Here is a 22,039-nt window from a genome sequence, read left to right as displayed (position 1 = left end):
CCCTAACATGGATAAGTACAGGCAGTCAATTTTAATAAATGGTGTTGAGGCCCAGGCCTACAGGGACACAGGTACCAGTATCACTTTGGTGACTGAAAACTTGGTGTCACCTGCACAACACCTTCTTGGACAGAAGTGCCAAGTTACTGATGTCAACAACTCCACTCAGTCTCTCCCCTTAGCTGTAGTTCACCTTAGTTTGGGTGGAGTTACTGGGCCAAAGCAGGTGGTGGTATCACTTAGCTTACCTGTAGATTGTCTCTTAGGGAATGACCTAGAGGCCTCAGGATGGGATGAGGTAGAGTTTAGGACCCATGCATCCATGCTGGGTATCCCTGAGGAATTGCTTCCTCTCATTTCTGGTGAAATGAAAAAAAAGCAAAAGAGAGTAAAAGGCCTGAAATCTCAGGATCTCTCTCCACCAACAGGTAAAAAGGATATCAAAGTATCCCTTCCCTACCCTGCCACTAAGGATACCATTCCTGTGGTGGGAGAAACCTCTCATGGGGTGGAACCTGTACCAAAGGAGCCCTTAGCTACCACAGCTGGACTTCCAGAGGTAAAAGTACCTCTCTGTGGAACCACTAAAGCAGATGTGCAAAATTGCACCATTTTAGCAAATAAATATGGAGAAACCCTCCAGCCCTCCCAGAGAAACTTTAGAGCAGCAGCCCTGCACTACCTCTGAACACTTAGGACAGCAGCCCTGTCCTAGTGTGGAGCTTATAGGACAGCAGCCCTGCCCTGCTCCAACTCAAGAGAAACCGCAATCCTGTTCTCTCTTACAGCCATATGAACAACACTTTTGCCCAGCTATGGCTTTATTGAGACAGCATCCCTGTCTAGCATTCTCTTAATTTAACACAGGCCCAGTGGACCGATTCCACTGCCCAACTTCAAAACATACTAATACTAATAGAAACTCTGAGAATATTACAATCATGATGTTGGTTAGGTAAAGATCTCCAAACAGGGTGGTTTACATCCCCACAGAGAACTAACCATACAGTGGATGATAAAGGGAGTAACCACTCTATTGCAGATCTACTCTCCACTTATCACCATAACCACTCTATTGCAGATCTACTCTCCACTTATCACCACTTAGACAATAAAGTCTCAACTGGCCAAGGTTAGCATTATTGTCGTTAGTGTGGCGGGGGGGGTTATGTGAGAAAGTAGCCTCTTTCTAGCATGGTTACCCCCTATTTTGGCCTGTTTTGCCTGTCTCGCTGGGATCCTGCTAGCCAGGACCCCAGTGCTCATAGTTTGTGGCCTAATGTGTGTGTTGTCAGTAGTGCTTAACTGTGTCACTGAACTTCTACTAACCAGAACTTCAGTGCTTATGCTCTCTCTGCTTCCAAATTAGTCACTATAGTTTAGTGACTTCATATTCCAATTCCAATTGGCACACTGGACCCCACTTATAAGTCCCTAGTATATGGTACCTAGGTACCCAGGTCATTGGGGTTACAGGAGATCCGTATGGGCTGCAGCATTTTCTTTCACCACCCATAAAGAGCTCAGACAAACCCTTCTTCAGGACTGCCACTGCAGCCTGCGTGAAATAGTGCACACACTATTTCACAGCCATTTTCACTGCACTTAAGTAACTTATAAGTCACCTATATGTATTACTTCCATTTATTGAAGGCTAGGTGCAAAGTTACTAAGTGTGAGGGGACCTTTGCACCAGCAAAGGTGCCCCAAAGCTGTCCAGGGCCAATTCCCCGGACCTTGTGAGTGCGGGGATACCATTACACATGTCTAAGATCATGGAATTGACCCCCATTCCAAATCTGGTATTGGGGGGCAAATCCCTGCATTCTGGGGGCTCCACCATGGACCCCCAGTACTGCCAAACCAGCTCTCTGAGGCTTGTCCTGCAGCTACAGCTGCTGCCACCTCACAGACAGCATTCTGCCCTCCTGTGGTCTAAGCAGCTCAGTACCAGGAAGGCAGAACAAAGCATTTCCTTTGGGAGGAGGGTGTTACACCCTCTACCTTTGGGAATAGGTGTTACAGGCTTCGGGGGGTAACCTCCCAGAGCCTCTGGAAATTCTTTCATTGCATAAGCCAGTCTATACCAGTTTAGGGACCCCCAGTACCTGCTCTGGTGCGAAACTGGACAAAGAAAAGGGGAGTGACCACTCCCCTGTCCATCACCACCTCCAGTGTGTCTCTGGTGTTAGCAATCTTGTTTTCCAAAGTGTGGAGACACTCTGGAGATCTCTAAATGGTCAGTACCAGCAGGTGACGCCAGAGACCCCTCCTGATAGGGGCATACTTGGGTAGGTAGCCAATCCCCCTCTCAGGGATATTTAGGGTCTCTCCTGTGGGTTCCTCTTCAGATTCAGCTTGCAAGACAACTCCTGGAATCCTCTGCATCCTCTGCTTCAGCTTCTGACCGTCGGATCAACCGCAGACTACTCCAGGAACCGCTGTAACTCCAACAAAGTATCCAGGACGTCTCCTGTGACCTGCACCTTCAGCTCCAGCCAGTATTTGCAACAGTTTCCAAGGTGTGCACACTCTGAGGACTCCCTGTCTTCACCCTGCACCAGTAGAACCGAAGGAATCTCCCATGGAGTGAAGGAGTCACTTCCCTGCTCCTGCAGGCACCTTCCAAGACAACGACCAGTTCTCTGGGATTCCTCTCCTGACAACGAGCGTGCTCCCTGGAACCTACATGAATACATTTAAAAACAATTTAAAAGCATGGTTGCCTTGCACATCTTTAACCCAGCCAGTTCTTGTAAAACTATGAGGTAGTGCCTTCCCTACAAACACTGTGCTAAACACTTTAAAGGAGTTTCTTTTTACGGGTGTGGGAGATGAGTTGTGCCAAACTCCTGGGCCCCCTGCAAGAGCAGACAGCAGGACAAGGGGGAGCTGGGGTTTGATTTCAGCTGGCAGCAGCGTTGCCATACACATTGTTTTTCAATAGCAGTTGACATTTACTGGTGCAGCCTAGGTAGCGGAGCAATTTCAAAAGTGCTAAGGTTTTCTGTATATATTCATTGCTGCTATCAGTGGGAACAGGGATGCATCCTACAATTACTTTAAATTGAATTGGGGTGATCGCTAGGGTGGGTCTTGGGAGGGAGATTATTGTTTTTCTCATGTGTACGTACTGCTGATGTCGTATTAACACTGCTGTCCTCGTGCAACTCGTGATCTTTCTGAATGTGATTTATGCCCAGATTTACATGATGCTCATGTGGTGTTAATTCATGTGTATGTTGAATACAAATGTTATTTGCATACACCACACCTCATGTGAAGACTTGTTTGTGATGCTAAGTGTACTTATTGTGTGGATGTGCTATGCCAATGCTTTACACACTGCCTCTTTGATGAGCCCGACTGCTCTGTGTCAAGCTACACAAGGGTGAGCCCAGGTTATACAGTGAGTGTAATCACCTACCCCGACAGGAATGTTAGGTTCTGCCTGGCTAGGGCATTGCCTCAGTCGACCAGAACGTGCAGCCTCCAACAATTAGTCTGTACACTGGGCAGCACCCTACTCTATCTTGGGGAGGCTGAAAGTTTAGCGCAAATAGGATCTCAGTCAAGAAGTCAGAACAGACTATTTCAGAATTGCTGTCCTCATTTCTGTGAATGGAAGGACAGCTCACACCATAATAAATACTCAGTTCATCTAATGATATTGCTTTCATTTCCCCATAGGTCAGGCATGGTCCTCCTAAGAGAAATTGGTAGGATTTAGGCCCCAATTGCGTGAGCACTCTGGGGTGTGAAGAGTACAGGGACCCAGAGGGTACTGTCTACTCCAACTATCTATATCATTGAGTGTGTATACGTCTTGTGTCTATAAGGGGTGCATGTCATCATTACTATAGAGACTTGTCAAGCATGAGGATGTTGTAAAAAGCAATCTATGCATGAGTCAACCATGACGACCATAGGCACATTGCTTTTACAGCCTTTCCTTACTTAAAGGACAGTTTTTCATCAAGGATTTAATACAGGAAGATTTTGTTTGTTCTAGTTGTTGTAACCTTTCTGGTTAGAATGGTAAATTAACTCTTATTGGAAGGAAGTGGCAGGACCCCCAGTGATGTGTACCCAAGGGTAGGTTGGGGGTCTCTTCTGCCATAAAGTGATTCCAGATTTTCCACTACTGGAGTCATTAATGTGTGTATATATTATCCCTGCTAAACTGCTGGGTCTGTTAAACACTGCTGATATTTGTTGTGATATGCAGGTCACATTTTTGAAAACCCAAACTGAGCCTTCCACCCACCTAAGGTCAGTAAACTGAGTACCATTAACCTGGGTGTTATTAGTATCTTTTTATCGTAAAAATGTAAGTCCTTACTATTATTAGGAAAGGAGACTGGAATGCAGAATTGTAACTTCTACAGGGATGGTACATGATTCCGCAGTTCCTGGAATGCAAAATGTGCACTAAGGCCGATATTTACTTAGATTTTGCGCTGGTGAGGTTTGAGCTAAAGTGTTGTTTTGGGGTTTACTTTCCAATGCAAACTTGATTTTCACTCATCAAGTAGTCATAAAGTAATGCAAAGTTGCATTTTGCTGTACTTTGCATCAAGGGGGCGTGGTGTCTTAGAGGTGGTACATGAGCATTCCTATGCAACCACACATGGATTTTGAGGTAAATCCCTATTTTATAACGTTGTTTGGTGAGGATCTGTGCCAACAAAATGCCTCCTTGAGAAAGGAGTAAAGTTATGACATTGTCTCAAACTTTGGATGAGTTCTTCTTTGTACACCACAAGTAGAAAGTGGAAAAAGGTGTTACGATTGTCAAACCCTATTATTTTGTTCTGGATTGGCATTCTCCCAGTACAAAACCTATTCCAGACATCACACATACCTCCTGCACTACAGGGCAGGGCCTTGTGCATGCTACAAAGCAGCCTAAAGTGTGCCGGTGCTAGGGGAAACAGCAATAGTGACATATGTTAGCACTATCCTGCTTTCTTCCTTTCACTCAGCACAGCAACTTTGGTTTCTGTGCTGTGTGACGTCTTAGCAAATTTGCCTAGAAGCGTATTTAGTATGGGATCGGGGACATGCACACACTGCTCATCAATGATCATCCACACTACAGCCCAAATTTAACCTTTCCTGATTAGTAGCAAGTATCACCTTGTGTCCAATTATTGGAAGAGAAAGAAACAGTCTATCCTTTATATCTGGTTACACCTGGGTGAAAAATAGGGTTCTACTTGGGCACCTACCCATGCACACTTAAATATGGCACAAACATGCACACAACAATGTAAGCGCTTACTTATACAGGTATTCGCTTAGTCACCACTAGGCAGTGAGTAGGTGTGCACGTGTAAGTATGTGCTTATTTTGTGATGTGGGTGCAGTATGTACTTACTTACACACCTACTTAAACACCATGTGGTGGTGAGTAAGTGTGTCCCATTGAGGTACTCGCTTAGCTAGTAGTGGTTTCTGCCATACTGAAGTGTGTTTGCTTGAGTGTGCTTGCTTATGTTTGTGTTTTCCTATGGTGTATAAAAGTGCCACGTTCAATCTTGTCTGTAAGCATGTACCAGGGAAGTGGTGCGTTGGCCCGTGAGCCATGTGTGTGCATGCGCAGGGCTGTGACTCACGGGTCGTATGTGCTCCCTCTTCTGTGTCTGTGGAAGCCTGTGCTTGGCGAGCTCACTGTAGACACTGATTCCACTTCCCCTCTGCCCCAGAAGAGGCCTGCAGGGCTTGTACGGATGTCAGTAAACACCAGTACAGGCAGCGGAGAAGTAGGCTTTGAGGAATGCTGTCCTTGCACATGTGGTTAGAGATTTCTCTCCATCTCGAGGCCCATTCAGGGGAAGTAAACTAAACTGGTATTTTCGGGGAAAAAACAGAAGTTTACTCAGAGAGCACAGACCACTCACCCTCTGCAGCTGGCCAAATCACGCACATCTTATTTTTGCTGATGAGGGCGTGGGGTTATTTAGCATGCTCCAAAAAACAAATCTGCGTTGTCTGTTCCTTCTTTTAAATTTTTTTCAATTATGGAATATGCAGTGTCTAGAAGGAGCGCTGCCTACATAGGTTACATCACTTCTGACGGAGGGTGAAGGAGATTGAAAAAAGTGGCGAGACATGCTGTGCCTAGACATCTAAGCTGTCTGTGTAGTCACGAGTTCAAACTCCAGATTGGCCAACACAGTCTTACATCCTCCGGATGCATTTAACTTGTTTACCATTAAATGGGGAAATTAGGACGTCTTGTATTGACCTTGATAGAAGCGAGAGTAACAGTTCAGATTTACTGACACTTCACAGAAATGTAAAGTGCCAGAAGAGTATCTACCATCCAGTACAAACGGTGTTTAGCGCCGGAAAGGTTCTGCATCGAGGCATGACGGGGATGGATCAGAGCAACTGCCCATTGGTTGTGATGCAAAACCCAACGTACTAAGAAAGGCAAGCTGGGCTTTGCATCAAAAACTAACACCTCCTTTAAGCACGCATTGCCAAGGGCAAATGTGTTTATTTCTCACAAAAACTCAACAATTGTACCTGTTGTGCAGTGCACAGCATAAATTGACTCATTAGAACCCTTCTGAGTTCGTCGAAACACAGCAATGTGTATGGAAAGGGTATGTTCACAGTACAAAACCCACACTGGCTAACGGGCACCCTCCTTTGCATCACGGAGTGCAGCTGTTTTAAGTGTAAGCACAGCGGATGGCAGCAGGCGAATATTAGATAAGGCTCTGCCCTGTGTTTTCTCCCTTATGCACTGCAGAGAGCAAAATTGGTTGCTTTACTGCAGTGCACGAAAAACTGTAAATCTTGCCCACGGCGTTGTTTCAAAATAAGTAATTTCCCAGCTTTGCACAAAGCTAATTGTTTTTGTAGTTGCTGCTTCACAAGCTAAAAGGGCACTGTGGTTGGTTTTTCGGCCAGGTCTCTAATATGCTGATTTTGGTCTGGGTGAGCTTTCGTCAGGCCCAGCCTCAAGCACTTTGCAAACAGTAGAGCAAGTCCAGGAAAATCCTTTTTTTACCAGAAGCAATCTCAGTTTACATTTAAGTACACTATCCAGTTCTTTATTTTCTAGTCAGTAATCGTTTTCATTAAAATGACAGTTTATTGGGTGAGTTTTAAAATTAAATCTATTTTAAGTTAATTCACATTCACTTCATTATTTAAGATATGTTCTGAAGCCATGGCGGATATTGATCGTCCCTGTGAAGCTTTCCGGCAATGTATATAGGGAGAAACAGAAACCCTGATTTAGACCTTCTCCGTGAAACTGAGGTTCCGCCGATCTCATTTAGTGTTGCTCTGAACTTCTGTATGTCAGCAGTACAGACCAGACCACTATGTTTCTGCCGCTGACATACATCTCCGAGAGTCAGACCGGGTAAAGGATGTCAGAGGTTTGGCCATTTTATAGCCCTCCTTATTTCGAGTGGCGGTCAAATGGCCAGTTTTTACTGTGCGTCACTGCCAGGTAACATCTGGTGGGAAGGAGCGGTCAAAACGTTTATTAACCACCACACCATGGCAGACAACTTCCATGGAATGGGGTGTCATTCATTTTTTTTTTTTTTTTCAAAAACAAAATCCTGCTTTGTGATTTTTTATTTCAAAGTTTAAAAAAATGACCACTGCCTGCTCTGAAAAAATTATTCCATGCCATTCACAAAGGGAAAGGGGTCCCAAGGGGACCCTTTCCCTTTTGCGAATGGGTTACCACCAGTGTGACACTGGTGGTAACTGCAATAGCTTTGCGACCGCGTTCGCGGTCACAAAGCAATACAGCATTGCGCTGCGACTCACAATTAGGAAGAGGAACACCCCTTCCTAATTACGACTCGCAGTCCCATTTTGCGAGTCGGTAACCAGGTTACCGATTAGCAAAACGGGGATTGGGCATTGCAATGTGCTTTTTGCACATCGCAAACAGCGAAATTCGCTTTTGCGACGTGCAAAAAAGTTTGGTACATCTGGCCCCATATCACGAAGCCATTTAAGGCCACAAACCAACATTTACATGAGGCTTCATTTACACCTGACAACTACTCACTAAAGGATATCTGCAACACAAAAATGGTTTTGCTACTCTGTTATTCTCCACCACAAAAACATAGAATTATGCAATAAATCCAACAAATGGTGGGGAGGGAAGGTTCAACGTGTGGATTGGCTACAAAGTTTGTGAACCCCCCCTTCAAATTGAGTTCATTGATATTCATGAACACCTCCCCTCCCACTGCCCAATGGTCAGAGATCTACTACAGAAAAGGACTGGATCGACTTCTCTTATTTAAGGGAATGGATTTCTCAATAGGGAGAAAAAAAAAAATCCGTAGGCGAAATACAGAAGAGAAAAATGTGCATTTGCACATTGGCCTACCTTTCTACAATGTGTAATTGTGCAATATGTTCAGTTCCACATCAAGGAAAGAGCAGCCTTTAGAACAAATCAGTGCTCACTCAGTAGTACATCTGGAAAGCTGCAACTGGCTCAGTTTTTCAGGCATAGATCTGCACCAGTGAGGAATAGTTATATGTTTTTATTATGATTTATTATGAATATGGCGTCTGGAGACAAATAGGCTTGTACTGACTTATGAATAAGTGTGCAAAATAAATAAGTAGATGTTGATATAGCTTTGAAAGTGGTTTTGCATGCAAAGCAGGGATGCAGACTGGCAATATGGCAATGCAAGATAATTTTGTTGCAGATGTTTTATGTAATTCTCAGTCATTAGTGAATACGGGCAATCAACACTAGGAGCCTAACATGTCACCACTGCCTAGTAGATATACTTGGTTGGCTGGTAAACCGGTGCATCCAAGTTTTAATCCTGGCTTCCATGGTTTTCAAATTATGTGTTTGTTATGATTTGCAATTCGTATAGTACACATTTAGCCTTTGTAGTGAATTTGGTAGCCCAGGAACCACTTTTGGAACATTACTGAGATTTCCATCACAGACCAGGGTCTAAAAGCCTGATTCTGACATGCATGGTACAGGGGGTCTCAGGAACATAGCTGAAGGAATTACTATTTTTCATCTCCCATCTATGTACAGTGCAATTGCAAGTTTCCGAGAACAAATGGGAAATAACAGGGGGCGTCTGAAAATACCAGCTGCATTGCCATATGCCAATTTACAATTCTGGACCAATTTTTCAGCATACATTTTCCACCTGCTTTCAGAAGCTGGAAATGTGCATGGATAAATATTTGGTTTTACAGGGTGTTTACTCGTATTCAGTAAATCTCAGTCATTCAGTGAGTACCTCCTGTGGTGGTACCAATCTGCACAACTTGCTATCAACTCTTCAGTACATTGGGGCGATGTGCTGTCACAAGGGATAGTAATGTCAAACTTACTTGCGTGTGGTTTTACATGGAGAGGCCCGAGGGCTGTAGCAAGGTAATTTACCTATCTTCATGTTCTGGACGTACGCCAGTTGCACCACAGATGTATACGCATGGCAGGTCGCTAACTGATAAACCTTGTTGTTGGGTGCCCCACTAGCAGGTTAGTTGCATATTTGTGCTGTCTTGCACGTGTGATCGGAGTTCTGACTTTATCTGTTTTGTTGCAGGACAGGTGTGTGCATAGCGTTGTATGATGGGGTGTGCTTGATTATTTGATAACTATCAGCTGTGTTGGAGATGCATTTAGTATTCTATTTAATGGATTCTGTGGCAGGTTCTGCTAATATTCATTTAATTACGAATACGTGCTGTTGTGAGCATTTTGGTACCGATCTAAGCAGGAAATCTGTCATGTGTTGGATGTGCGTGCGATGTTCGGTCTAATCCATATTCAAGAAAACATAATTTTGTTCACAAATTTTCCTTTCTTGTCCAAACATTCGTATGTGTGGTTTATGCCATGCTGCTACTGAATGCAAAAGTTATCAACAGAGGTATTTAACTATCCCCATAAGATAAGGGGATAAATCCGTGCAGCGAGATACAATCACAATAAGTAGGCCTACTGTCTGTGGGCCCAGTTGCTTTTGTACGTAAAGTGACACAAGTGGATTCTGTGCGTCCTTATGCAGTGTTTCCCATACATTTCTTCTAGGATACTGTGTTTAATGAATGAAGGATCAATTGTTGCAAAATTAGACGTTTCTATGTTCAGTGAACCCTGTTTATCCATCTGTCTGGTAAAATAGGAGACATGGTAAGCATTAGGTCAAAACCTTAATTTGTTTTAAAAAAACAAGTCCGCGGCCCTAATTTTTTGGGGCTGCTCACTCGAATTGCTGATCAATGCTGGTGCTGCCAAAACCCAAAGCTGCTAATCTTGAATTCACATCATGTCTCTTTCTTCCATCACCTGAAACTTCCAGTTAGTTCAATCTTGTTGGTTCATACTCATCTCTGCTTTTTCTTTTTATAACTGTTTTGCTACGTTTCTCTTCCTTCTTCTTTCTCCCTTTTCTGCCTCCCTGTCTTCCTCTGCCCCAAATCTGATGATGAAAGGTAAGTGCCAGTCGGCACAAAGGAGTGCAGTTGCCCACAACCTTTAACCAGCGGTTCAAATAAATCACTGGTTGCACCCTCAGAATGCTGGAGAATGGAGAGCAGCTGCCCCGTCACTTCCAACCTTCCAATCCTGTATCTGGGCTTTTCCAACATCTCTTTTACTAGCATTCATCTTGCGGTGGAGCTGGAACGTCACTGGTTTGTTCCCTCCCATGTCAGAACAAGCACTACTTTTCCTATCACAAACAACCCGGATATTCTTTTCTTTTGTCATAAAATGGCTCTCAATTGTGTTGAAAATCCGATTTTCTGGCTGCTAAGCACCACCATATGTGAAGGAGGGACTTGCTTTTAAATAATGTGTAAGTACACAAGTATTTCAGGTCAAGTGTACCTAAGACGACCACAGGGGGTCCCTGCTATCACCGCACATAATTAGCCAGTTTACCTCTACAGTTTCCATTTTGTCCTTTCTTAGGAATCGCCAGGAGGCTCGAGCCACATGCAGACAGGTACGTCGATTCACATACAGAGGTAGTTTTGAAGCACAGACACCTCTTCACAGGTGGAGGAATACTACTTATAAATACGGAGAATTTGACACATGGAATTGCCTGCGAAACATTCCAAGGGGTGGGAATGACTCCCACACAACCCCATCATCCTTCCAAATGCGCGGCTACTCACGTCATGTTATGTCATGGTATTTACCTGCATGAGAAACCGGTACAGACTTGCATACTTACAGCAGATGGAGGATTCGAGTGCCAGCCCAGCTTGTTTGACATCATGGTGTTCATCAAATCTTCTGAAAAAGAAATAAAAAGGGGAAAAACTTAGTATGACATATTGTCTTGTACATCTCAGAGAGAGAAGGCGTCTAGCTCTAACCTTCCTAACGACAATTCCTTGCTGGTGTACAGGATAGAGGTTATTTGAAGTTTGACAACATCTTGACTATTTTTGTTTTGCAGCTTGAGTTTTAGGAGGCTGAGGGCCAGATGTAGCAAAATACCAAATTGCGATTTGCAATTTGCGAGTCCCTGCGACTCGCAAATTGCAAGTTGCAATTTGGTATGCAGAAAGGTGTCTCAGACACCTTCTGCAACTCGCATTGTGAGCATGGGCACTCACGGGGATGGTGGCCTGCTGGAAACAGCAGACCACCATGTCCGTGACTGCTTTTTAATAAAGCAGTTTTTTTTTTCTAAGTGCAGCCCGTTTTCCTTAAAGGAAAACTAGCTGCACTTTGAAAAAAAACAAAAAACCTTTTGTTTCGGATTTTTTCAGGGCAGGTAGTGGACCACTGTCTGCTCTGAAAAAATATTTTTTATTCCAGTCACAAAGGGCGACTGGGTTACCATCCACTTCAAGTGGATGGTAACTGCGATTCCATTTGCGAATGGAATTGAATCACCCCTTCCTATTTGCGAGTCGGAAATGCATTTTGCGAGTCGGATCCGACTCGCAAAATGCATTTCTGCATACCGGTGAGGCTTTGCTACATCTGGCCCTGAATTCCTAAACCTACCTTTCAAGCTTTGCACATAACAAACATAAATTACATTTTTGTTGCATACTCCATCAAAAAGGAAGACTTATGGATCAGCCCACCTCAAATGTATTTTTACACTGTGGAAATTATTAGTGAAGTTGGAAGCAAGTATCTTGCTATTGATCGCTGATACTCTTATAATAGATCCTTTCCCAGTGGCCAAAGACAGAAGTGTGACAGATCAGTGCCCTAGCATTCCTCCTGTTTAATATATTTATCCTCTAGCGTTCTTGAGAATATCTGAGAAGGCACCTGGGTGTGCAGGAGTTAATGTTGTTCTCCAAATGATTGTTGGAAAAAAGCCACCCTACACACTATATAAAGCAGACCTGCCTACTTTTAAGGTGCTATCGTGTGTTGCACGATATCGGATTCCTTCACATAGTTACAAGTGAGAAGCTGATATCAGACGGGCAGGCAAGGCGAACTGGAACCCACTACAAAGAAATAGAGTGAGTTTCCAGCTCATCTTTTGAGACTAAAAGCAGAAGATGTCCATTAAGGGGTGTGAAAACATCCCAGAATATTGGCAGCAGCCTCTACAACATTTTGTTTTTGCCTTTTCTTGGCAGGGGGTGATGTCAGTGGGTGCTAGGAACAGAGGCAGGTGGGCTTCTCAGATAGTTCTCGGCATAAAGCTAAACCATGCCCCCTTTTTGGAAAGTGGATTATTGGTAGTGGTAAGCATGAACCTACCACTGGCACTACGGCCACTAACCAAATATAGGTTCAGTAAAGGTCTCAGTAAATTAGCCCCTTGCTCGACCCTTGGTAGCGGTAACCGAGCAGGCAGGCCTAACTAAAGAGACAAGGGTGTAAAGCATTCAAAAACACCAATACAGTAAATACATGAGACACAACATACAATAAAAATCCCACACCAATTTATAAAAATAGGTTATAATTTTATAAGTAAATAGACACCAAAATGTCAAAAATCCAATGTAGGGAACCAGAGATATGAATCTTAAAATAATAAACACTTTCTAGTGGTTAGACACATAAAGTGCCAACTTTACCAAGATTCTCCAAACTTCAGGAGGTGTTTCCTGAAGTCCTCCTTGCAAGTACAAAAGGTCCAAAACACAAATCCCAGGGTCTGGAATCTCCTGGTTGGTCTTTGGAACCAGAGATATTAATTTTCTAAAGAATAAACACTTCCTAGTGCTTAGAAACACAAAACGCCAACTTTACCAAAATTCTCCAAACTTCTCCAATCTTCAGGAGGCATTTCCTGAAGTCCTCCTCACAGGTGCAGAGGTTCCAAAACACAAATCCAAGGGTCTGGAATCTCCTGGATGTTCCTTGCAAAGTAGGACCACAATACCCACAATGCACCTGGCCAAATCCTTAAAAATCCACTGGATGCACTCCAGGCTGGGGACTTTTGCTGGGGATGATGCAAGTGAAGCTCTGTTAACCTGTAGCTGCGGGGAGTACACTACTGAGTCCTTCTTGAAGCAAGGCACCGTTCCCAGGGCTGTAGTACCAAATTATGCAGCAGGCAGAGTTCACTCAGAAGTGTAGCCAGGGGTGCAGATACAGATTCCAGCAGGGCAGTCCTTCTTTCTCTTGTAGTTTCAGGCAGCAGATCTGAGAGGCTATGCACCTCTTACATATTTATTCCCAGCTCCTGGGCATCGGGAAGGGGGACACCCAACCAATAGAAAGCAGAGTGATGCCCAGATGCATGACCACTTCCTCCAAAGTGTGGCATATTCCTGTCCCAGAAAGCACCATTCTTCCAAAATCCATGATGTCCGAAATTAAGAGTTGACTATACCATCCTCCAGTGTGTGTCATTTCCATAGCTCTCCTCCTCCTAACATCTGCAAATTCCTTCCTTGAGCGTGGTAACCGGCTGAGGGGTCCAGAAGGTGAGGTTAGATGATCTGACATTCCCTCCTGTCTTGCTCTCCTTTGAGGCTGTATGTTTTATTACCCCTCCCTCTGCTCTGGCATTCCTGTGTAGCCCCTGAGCTGCCCTTCACCAGATAGGATCTCCCCTGGACAGCCACTTATCACTTAATCAAGCAGCTCTGCTAATCCTGTTTGCACTGACCAATCAGAGGGGACCTTCAGAAGGCTGGAGTTTGACTTACAAAAGAAAAGCCTTAAAACTTATTTTCTGTACAAGTTGTGATAAATTCAGCGATGCCAAATTGCTGGATTTATCAAAACAAACCTTTTAAGTCCATGAATGACTTATCTGCTCTTTTCCTTGCTATTATTACCATGAAATACAATATAGCAATGATAGCCTATGAAGGCCTGTATCTATAATGGGGGAAACATGAAATGACTAGTTTTTCCCTAACTAGGGTTTATAAAACATATTTTATAAGGCCCCTGCTTACAGTTACATGACCCCTGCCCCTGGGGCACCTAGGGGAGACCCTGGGGGTACAGAATATGTGAAAATAAGGTAGATCATCACATTTAAAGTGCTCACAGCACAAAACCCGAATTGGGACACTATTTCCATTAAAATGCAGTAAGGCTGTGTTAGAAATGGGGTTTTTGGTTGGCAGTTAGGTTGCCCTCTGTCCAAGCAAGAACCCTCACTCTAGTCAGGGTAAGTCACACACAATCCAAAATCAGCCTGTGCTCACCCTCCGGTAGCTTGGCACGAGCAGTCAGGCTTAACTTAGAAGGCAATGTGTAAAACATTTGTGCAATAAATCATACAACACCATAGTATAACACCACAAAAATACACCACACAGTGTTTAGAAAAATATAGAATATTTATCTGGGTACTTGTAGGTCAAAACGATCAAAGTTGCAATACGAATTTGTAAAGATATCACTGAAAAGTGATACTAAGTGTCTTTAAGTCTTTTAAAAAGCAATAAAGTGTCTTTCAAGCACAGAGTACCTGGTTTCTGGTGGGAAATCTCCTCAGAGGGCCACAGGAGAAGAGATGCGTGGAAAAAGGGGTGTGTGCGTCGATTTCTCCTCAGCACACACAGACTTGCGTCGTTCTTTTCCACGCGGGGAAGTCGGGCGTCATTTTCCGGCGCGCAGACAGTCTCTTTTTGTGGATCGCGGGGATTACCAGATGTCCCGGGTCTGTGCGTGGATTCTCCTGCTTATTTTCCGGCTGCGCGTCGTTCTGCGGGGCTGCGCGTCGAAGTTTCGATCTCACGGTAGGCGTCGCGTCGATTTCTCCTTGGAAGTCGGGCGGCGTTGTCCTTGCGAGGCCGTGCGTCGAAATTTTGGTCTCACGGCAGGCGTCGCGTCGATTTCTCCTTGGAAGTCGGGCGGCGTTGTCCTTGCGAGGCCGTGCGTCAAAGTTTCGCACTCACGGTAGGCGTCGCGTCGATTTCTCCTTGGAAGTCGGGCGGCTTTGTCCTTGCGAGGTTGTGCGTCGAAGTCTCGATCGTCCCGAGGGCGTCGCGTTGATCAGTGTCGGTGTGCGGCGTTTTTCTCGCCGCGAAACAAGCTGTGCGTCGAAATTTTCAGCGCACGGAGCGTCCACGTGAAAGGCAGAAGTCTTTTTGGTCCTGAGACTTCAAGAAACAGGAGGCAAGCTCTATCCAAGCCCTTGGAGAGCACTTTCACAGCCAGACAAGAGTTCAGCAAGGCAGCAGGGCAACAGCAAGACAGCAGTCCTTTGGAGAAAGCAGACAGGTGAGTCCTTTGAGCAGCCAGGCAGTTCTTCTTGGCAGGATGTAGTTTCTGGTTCCGGTTTCTTCTCCAGCAAGTGTCTGATGAGGTAGGGCAGAGGCCCTGTTTTATACTAAGTTGTGCCTTTGAAGTGGGGGTGATTTCAAAGAGTCTCTAAGAAATGCACCAAGTTCCCTTTCAGCTCAATCCTGTCTGCCAGAGTCCCAGTAGGGGGTGTGGCAGTCCTTTGTGTGAGGGCAGGCCCTCCACCCTCCCAGCCCAGGAAGACCCATTCAAAATGCAGATGTATGCAAGTGAGGCTGAGTACCCTGTGTTTGGGGTGTGTCTGAGTGAATGCACAAGGAGCTGTCAACTAAACCTAGCCAGACGTGGATTGAAGGGCACAACAAGATTTTAGTGCAAAGAAATGCTCACTTTCTAAAAGTGGCATTTCTAGAATAGTAATATTAAATCCGACTTCACCAGTCAGCAGGATTTTGTATTACCATTCTGGCCATACTAAATATGACCTTCCTGCTCCTTTCAGATCAGCAGCTGCCACTTCAACAGTGTATGAGGGCAGCCCCAATGTTAGCCTATGAAGGGAGCAGGCCTCACAGTAGTGTAAAAACGAATTTAGGAGTTTTACACTACCAGGACATATAACTACACAGGTACATGTCCTGCCTTTTACCTACACAGCACCCTGCTCTAGGGGTTACCTAGGGCACACATTAGGGATGACTTATATGTAGAAAAAAAGGGGAGTTCTAGGCTTGGCAAGTACTTTTAAATGCCAAGTCGAAGTGGCAGTGAAACTGCACACACAGGCCTTGCAATGGCAGGCCTGAGACAAGGTTAAGGGGCTACTGAGGTGGGTGGCACAACCAGTGCTGCAGGCCCACTAGTAGCATTTAATCTACATGCCCCAGGCACATGTAGTGCACTCTACTAGGGACTTACAGGTAAATTAAATAGTCAATCATGGATAAACCAATCAATAGTACAATTTACACAGAGAGCATATGCACTTTAGCACTGGTTAGCAGTGGTAAAGTGCTCAGAGGTCAAAAGCCAACAACAACAGGTCAGAAAAAATAGGAGGAAGGAGGCAAAAAAAAGTTTGGGGATGTCCCTGTCAAAAAGCCAGGTCCAACATGACCCCCCACCAGCCTAAAGCCAGGGGAGAACAATCACTATCCTGATGTACTTCCCTGTTTGAGGCGACAGAACAAGGACCCAGGCCCACAACAGCAGGGGCATGCTCCAGTTCTTCGCCTTCCTGACTCCCATTGGATCCCTCTGTCCATACTCTCAGGGCCCACTAAGCCCATCCATGGGGAACCTTTCTCCTTTCCTGCGGATCCCATCTGTGTAGCACCTAACCTTACTTTGCTCACAGATGTATCCCAGGAGCAGGATAGTACCACCATGACCAACATAGTGGTGTTGCCCACTCTACCCCTGGGGTGTGACACTTGTCCCCTCCCCAGGGATAACTCTGTCCACCCGGACAGCAAGCCACAGTGATTACTGACAGCTGCCAGGGATGAGAGCCAGGCCCCAGGCCTCTCAAAGCTCTCCAACCACTGTGGCTGTGGAGAGTGGGGGGCGGTAGCCCCAGGTGCTGGGCATCCTTTAACCACTCTCCCTTCCACCAGGTCAGGGATGACAGCCTGAACCTGGTCCTCCCCTCTGGGGCTTTGTACCCTCCCTCCTGGAGCGGTACCCCCAGGGTCCAACATGGTCAGGGTGCTTACAGAAGTCACCCTGTACCATTCCTCCACCAGTGCAGGGCTGTTAACCTGCCACTGGCCCTCCAACCTGGGGCCTGTACCTTCAGGTTGGACTAGGGCCCGGGGTGAGGCTTCCCTCCCCCTGCCCTCCCTTCTGGGGTCCAGCACCCTCCAACTAGGAGTGGCCTCCTCAGAAGACAACATGGTAGGGGCACTGTTATCAGTAGCCCCTCCCTCCAGGTCCGGGGGGACACCCTGAACCTGGTCTTCCAGCCCAGGGTCTGTACCCTCAGACTGGATCACAGCCTGGCAAACCAGGACTTCCTGGGAGGCACACCTACCCCCCACCAGGTCAGAGTTTAACCTCTGCACCTGCCCATTCAACTCAGAGTCACCACCCTGAAGTTGAACAAGTGCCTGGCACGCCAGGACTTCCTGGAGGGCACCCTGACCCTCCACCAGGTCAGAGTTTAACCTCTGCACCTGACCATTCAACTCAGAGTCACCACCCTGAAGTTGAACAATTGCCTGGCACACCAGGACTTCCTGGAGGGCACACTGACCCTCCACCAGGTCAGAGTTTAACCTCTGCACCTGACCATTCAACTCAGAGTCACCACCCTGAAGTTGAACAATTGCCTGGCGCACCAGGACTTTCTGGGAGGCACACCTACCTCCCACCAGGTCAGAGTTTAACCTCTGAGCCTGGTTCCCCAACCCAGGGTCACCACCCTGAGGTTGGGCAATTGCCTGGCACGCCAGGACTTTCTGGGGGGCACACCTACCCCCTACCAGGTCAGAGTTTAACCTCTGAACCTGGTCATCCAACCCAGAATCAACACCCTGAGGTTGGACAATTGCCTGGCACAGCAGGGCTTCTTGGGAGGCACACCTACCTCCCACCAGGTCAGAGTTTAACCTCTGAACCTGGGTATCCAACCCAGAGTCACCGCCCTGAGGTTGAACAATTGCCTGGCACGCCAGGACTTTCTGGGGGGCACACCTACCCCCCACCAGGTCAGAGTTTAACCTCTGAACCCGGTTATCCAACCCAGAGTCAGCACTCTGAGGTTGAACAATTGCCTGGCACGCCAGGACTTTCTGGAGGGCACACTGACCCTCCACCAGGTCAGAGTTTAACCTCTGAACTGGGCCATTCAACTCAGAGTCACCACCCTGAAGTTGAACAATCGCCTGGCATGCCAGGACTTCCTGGAGGGCACACTGACCCTCCACCAGGTCAGAGTTTAACCTCTGAACCTGGTTCTCCAACCTAGGGTCACCATCCTGAGGTTGGACAACTGCCTGGTACACCAGGGCTTTCTGGGGGGCACACCTACCCCCCACCAGGTCAGAGGTTAACCTCTGAACCGGGATATCCAACCCAGAGTCACCACCCTGAGGTTGAACCATTGCCTGGCAGGCCAGGACTTTCAGGGAGGCACACCTACCTCCCACCAGGTCAGAGTTTAACCTCTGAGCCTGGTTCTCCAACCCAGGGTCACCACCCTGAGGTTGAACCATTGCCTGGTATACCAGGACTTTCTGGGGGGCACACCTACCCCCCACCAGGTCAGAGTTTGACCTCTGAACCTGGTTAGCCAACCCACAGTCACCACCCTGAGGTTGGGCAATTGCCTGGCACCCCAGGACTTTCTGGGAGGCACACCTACCTCCCACCAGGTCAGAGTTTAACCTCTGAACCTGGCCATCCAACCCAGAGTCGACACCCTGAGGTTGGACAACTGCCTGGCACGCCAGGACTTTCTGGGGGGCACACCTACCCCCCACCAGGTCAGAGTTTAACCTCTGAACCTGACCATCCAACCCAGAGTCAACACCCTGAGGTTGGACAATTGCCTGGCACAGCAGGACTTCTTGGGAGGCACACCTACCTCCCACCCGGTCAGAGTTTGACCTCTTCACCTGGTAAGCCAACCCAGAGTCACCACCCTGAGGTTGAACCATTGCCTGGCATTCCAGGACTTTCTGGGGGGCACATCTACCCCCCACCAGGTCAAAGTTTAACCTCTGAACCCGGTTATCCAACCCAGAGTCACCACCCTGAGGTTGAATCTTTGCCTGGCATGCCAGGACTTCCTGGGGGGCACTCTCACCCCCGACAAGGGACACGCCGTCCCCAAGGGCCACACAAGAGTCTGGTTGGCGCAGGTCTCCCGACCTCTGCCCATCCGGCAGAGTCTGGGTTTCCCCAAAACCAGAAACGGTTTCACCTGGGTCATTCCTGGGGGGCTCTGCTCTCAGAGCTGACCCCTGACTTTCAAGATCCTCCACTGGGGTCGGCCACCCCCTCTCAACCCTATGTCTGGACTTCTGCACCCCCTCACTAGGAGTGGTACTGCCAGACACCAGAACTGTTGGGATGCTGTCTACAGTCATCCCCCCAAGTTCTTCTGACACTGCGGGGCTTCCCTCAAAAGGTAGCCCTACGGTACAGGTTAGGCTCTGAGACCTACCTGGGACACTACAATCCTCTCCCACCTCACTTGGTCGGGAACCACCTAGACCACTCCCTTCAGGAGCACCCCCAAATGCCTCTTCAGACTCTCTGGTACTCACCCAAAAGTCTGCCTCCACTGTAAGTTCCCTGGGGTCAGAGAACTCACACTCCACCTGGTGTTGGCGTAGCTCTGGAAAATAAGGACCAGACATATGCTCTCCAGCAATTACATCACTCTGCCCTTCACATGTATTAACCACAGTACCCTTCACCCAACCACCCAGTAACTCAACCTTGGAAAAGCACTCTACTTCACCCTCCTGAGACTGGTGAGACAGTATCTGTCTGTCCCTGACACTCAACCCAAACTCTTCTGGGATGTCTCTACACTCTATATCCAGGACGTCCACCAGGGGGGAACCCTTTTCTCTGTCACTCTCTGCTAGAGTCAGTAAAGTGTCCCTCCCCCCAGTAGGAATATGACTCCCTGTGCCAGTTCCCCAATCCTTCTCAGGGACCCTGTGCATAACGGGAACTACCTCATACCCTTGAACCGCCTGGGGTGTGTCAACTCTCTTCTTCAAGTTGGGTACCACATCTCTGGGCTTGTGCCCTTCTTCAGCAGTACTAGATGCAAGATTTTTGCTGCCACCATCTGAACTGGACTCAGCCCTTCCGGCCTCCAGTTTCAGCTCTTTACAGCTCAGCTCTTGAGCTGCAATCTTTTCTTCTTCCAGGGCTAAGAGACTTGCTGCCTCAGCCCTTTCAATAAACTCATCTAGCTCTTCCATCCACCGTGCTTGAGCCATGAGCCATTCTTTTTTCACTGGGTCTCTTTCCTCATCTGAGTCGTCCTCCTCCTCCTCTGAGGGGTACTTTGTCATTTGGTTTCTTGCTGCCTCTCTCTCTGCCCATCTGTCTTCCTCCCAGACTATGTAGGCATGTAGCATCTCTGCTTTAGTAGATCTCTTTGCTACAGGAAGGCCACATTCTCTGCAAAGCTTCCTTAGGTCAGCCTTAGTGAGGTGGTCAGTAGGCAAAAAGAATAAGTAGGTAAGCGATCCCATTCTGATAGGATCTTACCAGCAAAAACCAAAATCCAAAGTCCAAAATATCAATAGTATATCCAGGAGGACATCAGAGACCAAAAGTCAAAAAAGAGATAAAAAATCAAGTTGACCTTCAACTGTGGGTAGGTAGTGAAATACTTAGCTACTGTATGTCACTGCACAAACACAAGTCCTATCCTCACCGCTGATCACCAATGTTAGAAATGGGGTTTTTGGTTGGCAGTTAGGTTGCCCTCTGTCCAAGCAAGAACCCTCACTCTAGTCAGGGTAAGTCACACACAATCCAAAATCAGCCTGTGCTCACCCTCCGGTAGCTTGGCACGAGCAGTCAGGCTTAACTTAGAAGGCAATGTGTAAAACATTTGTGCAATAAATCATACAACACCATAGTATAACACCACAAAAATACACCACACAGTGTTTAGAAAAATATAGAATATTTATCTGGGTACTTGTAGGTCAAAACGATCAAAGTTGCAATACGAATTTGTAAAGATATCACTGAAAAGTGATACTAAGTGTCTTTAAGTCTTTTAAAAAGCAATAAAGTGTCTTTCAAGCACAGAGTACCTGGTTTCTGGTGGGAAATCTCCTCAGAGGGCCACAGGAGAAGAGATGCGTGGAAAAAGGGGTGTGTGCGTCGATTTCTCCTCAGCACACACAGACTTGCGTCGTTCTTTTCCACGCGGGGAAGTCGGGCGTCATTTTTCGGCGCGCAGACAGTCTCTTTTTGTGGATCGCGGGGATTACCAGATGTCCCGGGTCTGTGCGTGGATTCTCCTGCTTATTTTCCGGCTGCGCGTCGTTCTGCGGGGCTGCGCGTCGAAGTTTCGATCTCACGGTAGGCGTCGCGTCGATTTCTCCTTGGAAGTCGGGCGGCGTTGTCCTTGCGAGGCCGTGCGTCGAAATTTTGGTCTCACGGCAGGCGTCGCGTCGATTTCTCCTTGGAAGTCGGGCGGCGTTGTCCTTGCGAGGCCGTGCGTCAAAGTTTCGCACTCACGGTAGGCGTCGCGTCGATTTCTCCTTGGAAGTCGGGCGGCTTTGTCCTTGCGAGGTTGTGCGTCGAAGTCTCGATCGTCCCGAGGGCGTCGCGTTGATCAGCGTCGGTGTGCAGCGTTTTTCTCGCCGC

General features: G+C 46.9%; 1 protein-coding gene across 1 annotated transcript in view; it reads right to left on the bottom strand.

Moving 5' to 3' along the window:
- LOC138259928 (ephrin type-A receptor 4-like) overlaps positions 1–22,039 on the bottom strand; it is a 204,999-nt gene that overhangs the window by 99,491 nt on the left and 83,469 nt on the right. The window contains exon 2 of the mRNA XM_069207916.1: positions 11,226–11,287. Within this exon, the coding sequence (XP_069064017.1) occupies positions 11,226–11,287 (62 nt within the window). The remainder of the gene's footprint in view (positions 1–11,225; positions 11,288–22,039) is intronic.

The sequence above is a fragment of the Pleurodeles waltl genome, chromosome 9 (assembly GCF_031143425.1).
Source record: "Pleurodeles waltl isolate 20211129_DDA chromosome 9, aPleWal1.hap1.20221129, whole genome shotgun sequence".
NCBI lineage: Eukaryota > Metazoa > Chordata > Amphibia > Caudata > Salamandridae > Pleurodeles > Pleurodeles waltl.
The sequence above is the reverse complement of the archived record's forward strand: the minus strand, read 5'-3'. Positions and strand labels throughout refer to the sequence as shown.